Below are 9,836 nucleotides of genomic sequence, written 5' to 3'. Positions count from 1 at the left end.
TTCTTGGAGTTAGCAAGGGTCAACCACAAGAGTCTCTCAGGGATTCCCCACTAAGGCACCTTGAGATGAAGCACACTCACTTTTCTGAAGGTGATACTAGACCCTAAAATGACAGCACCCAGCCAGGGTTGGCCCTGGGATGCCCTCCCCCACACTATCCATGCCACCTGCCTCTGTTCCCAGGTAGGCAGTAACCCACACAGGTGCACACTGGGCGCCACGCAGGTTGCATGGGGCCAGCCTGACCTGGGAGAAATGGATTCATTCCACACCTGTGTGTCTGAGTCCATGGTATGCACGTGACCTTGGCTCCAACTCCATAAATATAGGAGAAATGGAGAGAGGAGAGAAAGGCGCCTAAGGGCAGACACTCACCATGGGGCGCCTGGAGGTTCTGGTTTTTGGCCTCACCTGCTGCTTGGCAGCAGCTTGTGCTGCAAAGGTAAGTCAGAGCCCTGCAGGGGACTGCAGCCCTCTCTTGCATTAAGATCTGGAAACTAGCCGGGCGGTGGTGGCGCACGCCTTTAATCCCAGCACTTGGGAGGCAGAGGCAGGCGGATCTCTGTGAGTTCGAGACCAGCCTGGTCTACAGAGCTAGTTCCAGGACAGGCTCCAAAACCACAGAGAAACCCTGTCTCGAAAAACCAAAAAAAAAAAAAAAAAAAAAAAAAGATCTGGAAACTGGGGGCAGGGTCTGGAGGGCGGAGGACAGAGAAATCACAGAAAGGGAAGAAGAGGCTAGCAAGCTCAACAGCACTAGCACTCCAGGTTCTGGTCCTGCGTGGGCCACACCCAGCTTGTCTTGCTCGCATGAAGCCTAGCGCAGCCTGCAGAACTGTACTGGAATCACACACCAGGAATAGTTTTGCGTGTAAGGACATCTCTTGCACTATTTGGAGCATTTATACTAAAAAGCCCACTATTGCTCTGTGGTTTCAGGTGTGCCTAAGTGGCAAGCCTACCCACAACCTCTGGCTTTTCCCCTTTTCTAAGGGAACCCCATAGAGAAAGAAGCAGCTAGCCTGACATTACAGAGCAACCACATCCTGTTCTTGAATAGGAATCTGAAATGTCTGTTCCAAATCAGGGCCTGTTCCCCAAGTAACCTCCATTTCTTGCTCTTTCTGAGAGGGGTGAACCCTACCTGCTGTATGCAAGGCTTCCCTCCAAGTATCCGGAGGAGGCTGTACCAGTTCTGGGGCGCCTGTAAGGTCTGCCCTTTGACCATCGTTCTCCGTGTGTGTGCACAAGTCGCAGAAAGCTCGACAGATGCAGGAGACGGCATAGGTCCCTGGACAGGGGTCCCAGCTCCTCACCATGTTACTTTCCACCCCCTTCATGCTCCAGTCCTTGTCGTGCTGGCTTGAGCCCTGGAGAACACCCTCCCTCCCCTGGAGCATGGAAGTTGGGGTGCTGGTCCTGGGCTCCTGCCGTGAGAAGGAAGTAATTACCTTTCTCGAGAGAGTTCTTTTGGGGACCTGAACTTACTTTCCACTGATCTACAGCCAGCCAAGACACCCATCCTGACACTGGCCAGAATCCCTGCATCCTTTTCCCCCCCTCCCCCCGAGGCACTCAGGTCAACCACAACCACACAGATACGCTGAGAGGTGACATCCCCCATCCCCAAGCTGGCTCTCTGACTCATCCCTGTAGCCTGCCCGGAGGCTGAAACAAGGAACCTCAGATCTCCCAGCTATCTGTGGAGTTTCCCCAACTCCTCTCTCCAGTTTCCTCACCCAGTATAGTAGGGACTTCATGGGCCTGAACTTCAGAAGGCTCCTGGGGTCCTAGCTTGGGCCTGCAGCTTCAGGCCACCTACTTCCCTCTACCTGAAACCACGCACAGGGGAGAGGCAGGAGGTCACACTGTCGCTGCTGCCAGGTAAGCAGAGCTGCTCCTGCATGTGTCCTGGACTGATGCATGCAGAATGGGAGGGGGCATGCACTGGCACTGAGGTTGGACAGCCTTGTCTCAGCAGAATGACTCCCAGTGGGGAAGCCCCTGCACCTCAGTTTGCAGGGACAGTGGGCCAATGGGTACCTGCCTCCAGGCCACTGGGTAAGACTACATACCAGCTGAGCGGTGGTGGCGCACACCTTTAATCCCAGCACTCAGGAGGCAGAGGCAGGTGGATCTCTGAGTTCCAGGACAGACAGGGCTGAAGTGGCTTCAGGCAGCTGCAGAAGGATGGGCCAGGATTGGGTGGGGGCTGAACCATCCCTTCCAGCACTTGGCAGGGGACCTGCTAGCACCCTGGAGCCTGTTCAGTCAGCCACTCTGAATTCAGGCTAGCCCAAACCCATCTGACCCTGCCACGTTTCACCTGCAGCTGGGTTCTGTGTACACAGAAGGTGGTTTCGTGGAGGGCGTCAACAAGAAGCTTAGTCTCTTGGGTGGTGACTCTGTTGACATCTTTAAAGGCATCCCCTTTGCCACTGCCAAGACCCTAGAGAATCCCGAGCGTCACCCGGGCTGGCAAGGTGGGTGCTGGGTGCTGGGTTGGCCCTGGCCCTGACCCTGGCCAGGCTGGTCCTCTTCATGCCTGCCCCTTCTCTCACTGTAGGAGTTCTGAAGGCCAACAGCTTCCAGAAACGATGCCTACAGGCCACCCTCACCCAGGACAGCACCTACGGGCAAGAAGACTGCCTCTACCTCAACATCTGGGTGCCCCAGGGCAGGAAACAAGGTCTGGACTCTCAGTTTCCCAGAGGATCCCACCCCAATCCCTACACCAGAGCTTCAAGGAGGGGTGCCCACTGCTGATCCCCATAGTCTGGGCTGAGCACCTGCTCTAACAGGGCTAATGAGTTCACTAGGGAGAGGGCCTGCCGGTGTCTGAAGTCCCTGTCTGCCCCGTTACAGTGTCCCAGGACCTGCCTGTGATGATCTGGATCTATGGAGGTGCCTTTCTTATGGGATCTGGCCATGGGGCCAATTTCCTCACAAACTACCTGTATGATGGGGAAGAGATTGCCACTCGGGGTAACGTCATCGTGGTCACTTTCAACTACCGTGTGGGACCTTTGGGTTTCCTTAGCACCGGAGATGCCAACCTTCCAGGTAGGTTGCAATAGTCAATGTGCTGAACCCTGTGAACTCTGAACCCAGCAGACAGATACACTCCAGAACTCTCTACCCTGATGGCTACGGGAAGGCCCAGAACCTTCTTCAGAGAGTTGGGGTACAGGAGCTGAACTGTGAGGCCTGGGAACTCTAGGCAGTCATCAGGAAATGAGAGAAGCTGAGGGACAGAGTGACTGAGGCGCAAGTTGAGTCCTGGAGAGCAAGGTAGGGAGGCTGAGGGAGAGTCGAGTGGACATGGAAACCAAAGGACAGACAGACAGTAGGAGGAAGTGTGCAGGACCCAAGCAGAGCCACCAGCTGGCTTTATTTCCCTGGACCTCCCCACCCTTGCAAGTCCTCTTCTGCTCAGCCTCCTGGAGAGCCCTTGTTTGCCATCCTGGACTCTCCAGGGCTCTCCAGGGTGTCACAGCAGTTAGGACTGGTTCCCGCTGTTCACATGACTTGCCACCCTCTGTATAAGCCCCAGGTCGCTCATCTCTAGCCTCCCCCAACTCTAGTTGAGGGTCTCTCCTGATGAAGGCTGTATTCCCCAAACCCTCAGGTAACTTTGGCCTTCGAGATCAGCACATGGCTATCGCCTGGGTGAAGAGGAACATCGCAGCCTTTGGGGGGGATCCCAATAACATCACCATCTTTGGGGAGTCTGCCGGAGGTGCCAGTGTCTCTCTGCAGGTCTGGGGCCCTCTGGTGTGGAGAGTCTGACCCCAAGATTACGGGAGGGAGCCAGTGGGGCCTAGGAGAATGGTCAGAGCAGGTGCAGCTAGGAGCTCTGGCCCAGGTACAGCCTGTTGAGAGGGCTTCTGGGTATTGCAGACCCTCTCCCCGTACAACAAGGGCCTCATCCGGCGAGCCATCAGTCAGAGTGGCGTGGCGCTGAGCCCCTGGGCCATCCAGGAGAACCCACTTCTCTGGGCCAAAAAGGTAAGTGCCACAGGACAGGAGTAGCCAGGGTGGGGACCGTTCCCATTTCCGTGCTGCCCTGGATCTTCCCTTTGCTGCCCACAGCCATTTCAGGCCTGGCCACGGCTTCCTCTAACCTCCCACTCTGCATTCCCCTAGATTGCTGAGAAGGTGGGTTGCCCCACAGACGACACTAGCAAGTTGGCTGGGTGTCTGAAGGTCACAGATCCCCGGGCCTTGACACTGGCCTACAGGTTGCCCTTGAAACAGCAGGAGTGTAAGTGTGAGCTGCTGGGGGTGGGAGGCATTGTGGGCCAAGATAGAAAGATGCCAGACCTGGGCCTGTCCCTAACTTCCTGCCACTTCCCTCTAGCAGGCCCCAGTAGTAAGGGGGGGGGGGCTTATACTGATCTTTCTTCCACTCCTCCAGAGACATTTAATAAGCCAAACATGGCCAGGTGTGGTGGCGTATACCTTAATCCCAACAGTCTGATCTACACAGTGAGAGGCCAGCCAGAGATAAATAGTGAGACTCCCTGTCTAAAAATAAATTAATTAAAAAGGAATAAAGAGTGCTGGAGAGATGGCTCAGTGGTTAAGAGCTTTGCCTGCTCTTCCAGAGGTCCTGAGTTCAATTCCCAGCAACCACATGTACTCAAACCATCTGTAATGAGATCTGGTGCCCTCTTCTGTCCTTCAGGGATACATGCAGGCAGAACACTTTGAATACATAATAAATAAATAAATAAATCTTATTTTAAAAAAAGGAAGAAAGGAAGGAAGGAAAAACATGATAGCATGAACCCATACATAGTTTCAGGAAGATGTGTGGACCCAGGCCCAGGGCCTTTCTACCTTCCTTGTTTTTTTTTTTGGTTTTTTTTTTTTTTTTTTTTTTGGTTTTTCGAGACAGGGTTTCTCTGTGGTTTTGGAGCCTGTCCTGGAACTAGCTCTTGTAGACCAGGCTGGTCTCGAACTCACAGAGATCCGCCTGCCTCTGCCTCCCAAGTGCTGGGATTAAAGGCGTGTGCCACCACCGCCCGGCTACCTTCCTTGTTAATGTGTCAATCATTTGCGAATTTCCAAATGCCTCCTGTGGTGTTTGGACCTTCTAGCTGGAGCTGCTATCAGCAAACATGAAGAAGCAACCTGTCAGCCTAGGAGATGGAATTTGTTTTCTTTGCTTATTTTTCTAAAGCGAAGTCCAGCAGTCTTAGTGTTTGTGCCCTCGGTTCCTCTTGTCCTCTTGTATCATAGAGCAAACCCTGAGCCTATGCGTGATAGGCAAAAGCTTGCCACTGAAGGAAGCCTCACTGTGCTGGGCCCAAGGACAGCCAGGGTCTCCTTGCTGACCCAGTGCACAGGCCAACTGGCAAGCCTGGAGGGCAGGCAGACCTCATACATGGTGGCCAGCAGACTAGAACCTCCTCCCTGGTGTAGGTTCAACAAGGAAAGAGGGAGGGGACAGGAACACTGAAGCAGGAGAGCAGACAGCCCTGGCCTGTGGAGCAGTGGACTCTCCCCATGGTCATGAGACAAAGTCTGGGGACGTTCTTGCCTATCACAGCCAGGGAAGGGAACCACTAATGTCGAGCATGTCAGGGGCAAGTTCGACAGCCTACACACAGGACAGTCATCCCTATCACAAGCTGACGGTAACCCAAAAAGTCCCTGGGCTGGGGCTAAGGAACCCTGCCTGGTCTGGTCAGATAAAGGAAGAAAGAGGTCAAGCTTAGTACAAAAGGTCAAGAGAAGGACCCGGCAGGCATTTAAAAGTATAAGGACCTGTTGGCTCTCCCACTCAGACCCCATTTGGTATTACCTGGGCTTCACCCCTGTTGTCGATGGAGACTTCATCCCCGATGACCCCATCAATCTGTATGCCAATGCCGCTGACATTGACTACCTAGCTGGCACTAACGACATGGACGGCCACCTCTTTGCTACTATTGACATGCCAGCCATCGATAAGTCCAAACAGGATATCACAGAGTGAGCAAGGGAGGGCAGCATGCGCCTGATAATACCTGGGAAGGAACAGGCATTGCTTGGGGAGGGGGAGGCTAACCCCGAGAGGGGGAGGAGGCGGGGTTGCTTAACAGGGTGAGCATGAGGAGGTGGGTGCTGTGTTGGGGTAAGGGCAGACAGACATGCTCCTACCACCACCAGCAGCAGGTCCAGTGTCTGTTTCCCCCATCCCCATGCAGGGAGGACTTCTACAGGCTAGTCAGTGGAAGCACCGTCAGAAAGGGGCTTAAGGGTGCCCAAGCCACCTTTGGCATCTACACCGAGTCCTGGGCCCAGGACCCATCTCAAGAGAATAAGAAGAAGACAGTGGTGGCCTTTGAGACTGACGCCCTCTTCCTGATCCCCACAGAGATGGCTCTGGCCCAGCACAGAGCCCATGCCAAGTGAGGTTCTGGGAAGGGGAGTGTGGGGGAGGCTCTTGAGAGAGGGCTGCTTAGGCTATTGTGGCTTTTGACCAAGGCCTCTTGGCTAACTGAGCAATGAATTTAGCTCTGAGCTACACATCCGTCAAGATTAAACGGGTAATAGAGGCATATACCTTGTCCAATCATGTGAGACATATGAATTCAGATGGGGAGAAACAAATCCTTAACCTTGAATTATGGGAAGAGCCCTCTGAATATTTTGCAGAGTGGAGACATGAACCATGAACCTGCAGATCCATGAACATGGATGCAGCTTTTCTTTCCCTGGGCATCAAAAACTCCAGTTGAGAACTAGGCACAGTAGCACACACTTTTAATCCCAGCACTCAGGAGGCAGATCTCTGAGTTCAAGGCCAGTCTGGTCTACATTGTAAGTTCCAGGTCAGCCAAGGCCACATAAAGAGACCCTGTCTCAAGCAAGCATACCCCAATTTGTGAGACTTGGGGGTCCATCAGTCCCTGCCCTGCTCCTCCTGGCCTCTCTCCAGGGCCTACCTCCCAATGGAGCCTCCCCCCAACCTATCTGTTTCTGTTACCCTTAGGAGTGCCAATACCTATTCTTACCTGTTTTCCCACCCTTCACGGATGCCCATCTACCCCAAATGGATGGGGGCTGACCATGCCGATGACCTCCAGTATGTCTTCGGAAAACCCTTCGCCACTCCATTGGGCTACCGGGCCCAAGAAAGGAGTGTCTCCAAGTCCATGATTGCCTACTGGACCAACTTTGCCAAGAGTGGGTAAGATGTGGGGTTGAGCCTAGGACCAAGGGCAGCAAACTTGAGGACTCCTGCGGCTCTGTAAGCCTGGGCTCTGGCCCTGCCCCTCATTTGGGCAAACTTCTTATCCTCAAGCCTTGGTAACCAGTTTGCACACGGGCAGAAGAGCTGCTGACCCAGCCCCAAGGCCAAGAACATGTTCACCATGACTGAGCATCAAAATGTTGGCTCAGAGGGCCGACCTGTCTCTGTGTAGAGCTCTCTGTGAGCACAGGTCTCCAGTTATAGCAGGCTTTCTCAGACCACCAGCGCCCAAGTCATGGCATGGAGACTTACTACTAATTATAACTGCTCGGCCTTATCTTATGCTTGTCCCATTAGCTCTTATAACTTAATTCAACCTGTTTCTCTTCATCTACAGTTTGCCTGGGGACTTTTTACCTTTCTTTCATTCTATATGTCCTACTTTTCCCATGACCTCCATTGCTGGCTGGCTAGCTGGCCCCAGGCGTCTCCCTTTTTCCTCTCTCTCTCTCTCTCTCTCTCTCTCTCTCTCTCTCTCTCTCTCTCTCTCTCTCTCCTCCTTTTCCTACTTATTCTCTCTGCCTGCCAGCCCTGCCTATTCCCCTACTGCCTAGTCATTAGCTGTTCAGCTCTTTATCAAACCAGGCAGGCAAGGTGAAAAAACAAGAACACATCTTTACCGGGGCTGGAGAGATGGCTCAGAGGTTAAGAGCATTGCCTGCTCTTCCTAAAGGTCCTGAGTTCAATTCCCAGCAACCACATGGTGGCTCACAACCATCCGTAATGAGGTCTGGTGCCCTCTTTTGGCCTGTAGGCATACACACAGACAGAATAGTGTATACATAATAAATAAAAAAAAAAAAAAAAAGAACACATCTTTACCTAGTTAAACAAATGCAACGCACCTTCCCATAGTTAAATACCCTGCAACGTAAACAAATGTAGCACCTTTCCATAGTCAAATATTTCACACATTCAGTCTCTTTGTAGTCCTCAGCCCCCACTCAGTCTCTTCTCATTCTGTAGGGATCCCAATATGGGCAACTCACAGGTGCCCACCCACTGGTACCCTTATACCCTGGAGAACGGCAACTACCTGAACATCACTAAGTCGATAACTAGCACGTCCATGAAGCAGCACCTGAGAGCCAAGTTCCTGCAATACTGGGCTGTGACGTACGAGGTGCTGCCCACAGTGACCGATGAACAGGGGACCCTCCCTCCCCCTGAGGATGACTCAGAAGCTGTCCCTGTGCCCCCTGTGGATGATTCCCAGGCTGCCCCTGTGTCCCCAACAGACGAGGCTCAGATGCCTGTCGTTATTGGCTTCTAATGTCTGGTAAGCCTTGGTCCCAGGGTCCTCCTCTTTTTAGGTTCTCCTTTCTCAATAAAGTCCTTTCTCAATAAAGTCTTAGCTGTGCCCACCTGGTATTTGGTTTTTGTTCCTGAAACAGCCTGGAGGAAGGAGGGACCCTCAGTCGATAGCGACAGACACTTGGTTCATCCCTGCCAATCCTCAGGCTGTAGAAGTCAAAGGACTGTCTTTAGCTTAGGAGCAAACACACAGCACCAGAGATGTCAAACACGGGGCGGGAGTCTCTTGTAGGCAGGAAGCAGGCACCTGGGATCCTGGAAAATGACTTGTCAGGGTCATTCTCTAGCCCTGGCCAGCATATGTGGCAGAGAGAGAGAGGGCCATATGGGCACAGGCAGCTATAGGGAGCTAGAACCTGGCTCACAGGCCTCAGGAATGCCAATAGAAAGACACACACTACAGCCTTAAGCACTACATTCTGGCTTTCCTATGCCAGCAGGGGATAGAACCCCGAGGCTGGTGTCTCAGGGAGTGTCTCCATAAGAAAGGGGTTGGCCAGGGTCCTGCTTGTCTGTGGGTAATCCTCCTCTTCCCCCTCTTCTCCCCCTCCCTCCTCAGACTTTTTTTGTTTGGTTTGGTTTTTGTTTTTTTTGGGATAGGGTTTCTCGGTGTAACATCCCTGGCTGTCCTGTCCTTTGTAGACCAGGCTGGCCTTGAACTCACAGAGATTCGCTTGCCTCTGCCTCCCAAATTCTGGGATTAAAAGTGTGTGCCACCAAGGCCTGGCCCCTCTTAAGACTTTTATGACTTTGAAGTCTACATGTCCCTACTGTGATCCAATAAACATTCAGGCAAGCTTCAAATGCTCCCCTTCCTCCGCAGCTGTAGGAAGGCTTCCTTTTGGTTAGGAAACCATCCTTGCAAGTGGCTTTTGTTTCGAACCTAGGACTTGCTGTATTGTCCAGGCTGGTCTTGAAGCTGGTCTCAAGGGCTCCTCCTGCGTCAGCTTTCCAAGAACCTAGGATTATGAACTAGGACTTATAATACTATTTATATTAAATTAAATAATTGTATTTTGAGTCAAAGTTTTGCTATCTCAGGCTGGTCTCCAACTCATAATCTTCCTGCCTCAGTCTCCCAAGTGCTGCGATCACAGGGGTGTATCATTGTGTTCAGTCTGCAAGCATAAATTTTTTAAAAATCATTTATTTGTATTTTATGTTCATTGGTGTTTTGCCTACATGTATGACTGTGTGAGGGAGTTGGATCCCCTGGAACAGGAATTACAGACAGTTGTGAACTGCCATGTGGGTGCTGGGAATTGAACCTGGGTCCTCT

The 9,836-nt window shown here is 52.4% G+C and overlaps 1 protein-coding gene across 1 annotated transcript; it reads left to right on the top strand.

Moving 5' to 3' along the window:
• The first annotated feature begins 376 nt into the window (after positions 1-376).
• Positions 377-8,516, top strand: Cel (carboxyl ester lipase). Its single transcript, XM_057755694.1, has 11 exons — positions 377-442; positions 2,333-2,483; positions 2,567-2,689; positions 2,866-3,063; positions 3,629-3,759; positions 3,901-4,008; positions 4,147-4,264; positions 5,793-5,979; positions 6,195-6,398; positions 6,983-7,180; positions 8,210-8,516. Exons 1-11 carry the CDS (start codon positions 377-379, stop codon positions 8,514-8,516), a joined length of 1,791 nt encoding a protein of 596 aa, XP_057611677.1.
• The last annotated feature ends 1,320 nt before the right edge of the window (positions 8,517-9,836 follow it).

Source organism: Chionomys nivalis, chromosome 22 (genome assembly GCF_950005125.1).
Source record: "Chionomys nivalis chromosome 22, mChiNiv1.1, whole genome shotgun sequence".
NCBI lineage: Eukaryota > Metazoa > Chordata > Mammalia > Rodentia > Cricetidae > Chionomys > Chionomys nivalis.
Note: the sequence above shows the minus strand (reverse complement) of the source record. Positions and strands in the feature narration are given on the sequence as shown.

Bases quoted from the DNA above. Each gene is read 5' to 3' on its own strand.
- Cel (XM_057755694.1), top strand. From the start codon at position 377: ATGGGGCGCCTGGAGGTTCTGGTTTTTGGCCTCACCTGCTGCTTGGCA. The intron at 443-2,332 runs GTAAGTCAGAGC...TTTCACCTGCAG, and splicing joins CAGCAGCTTGTGCTGCAAAG to CTGGGTTCTGTGTACACAGA. The intron at 3,064-3,628 runs GTAGGTTGCAAT...CCAAACCCTCAG, and splicing joins CGGAGATGCCAACCTTCCAG to GTAACTTTGGCCTTCGAGAT.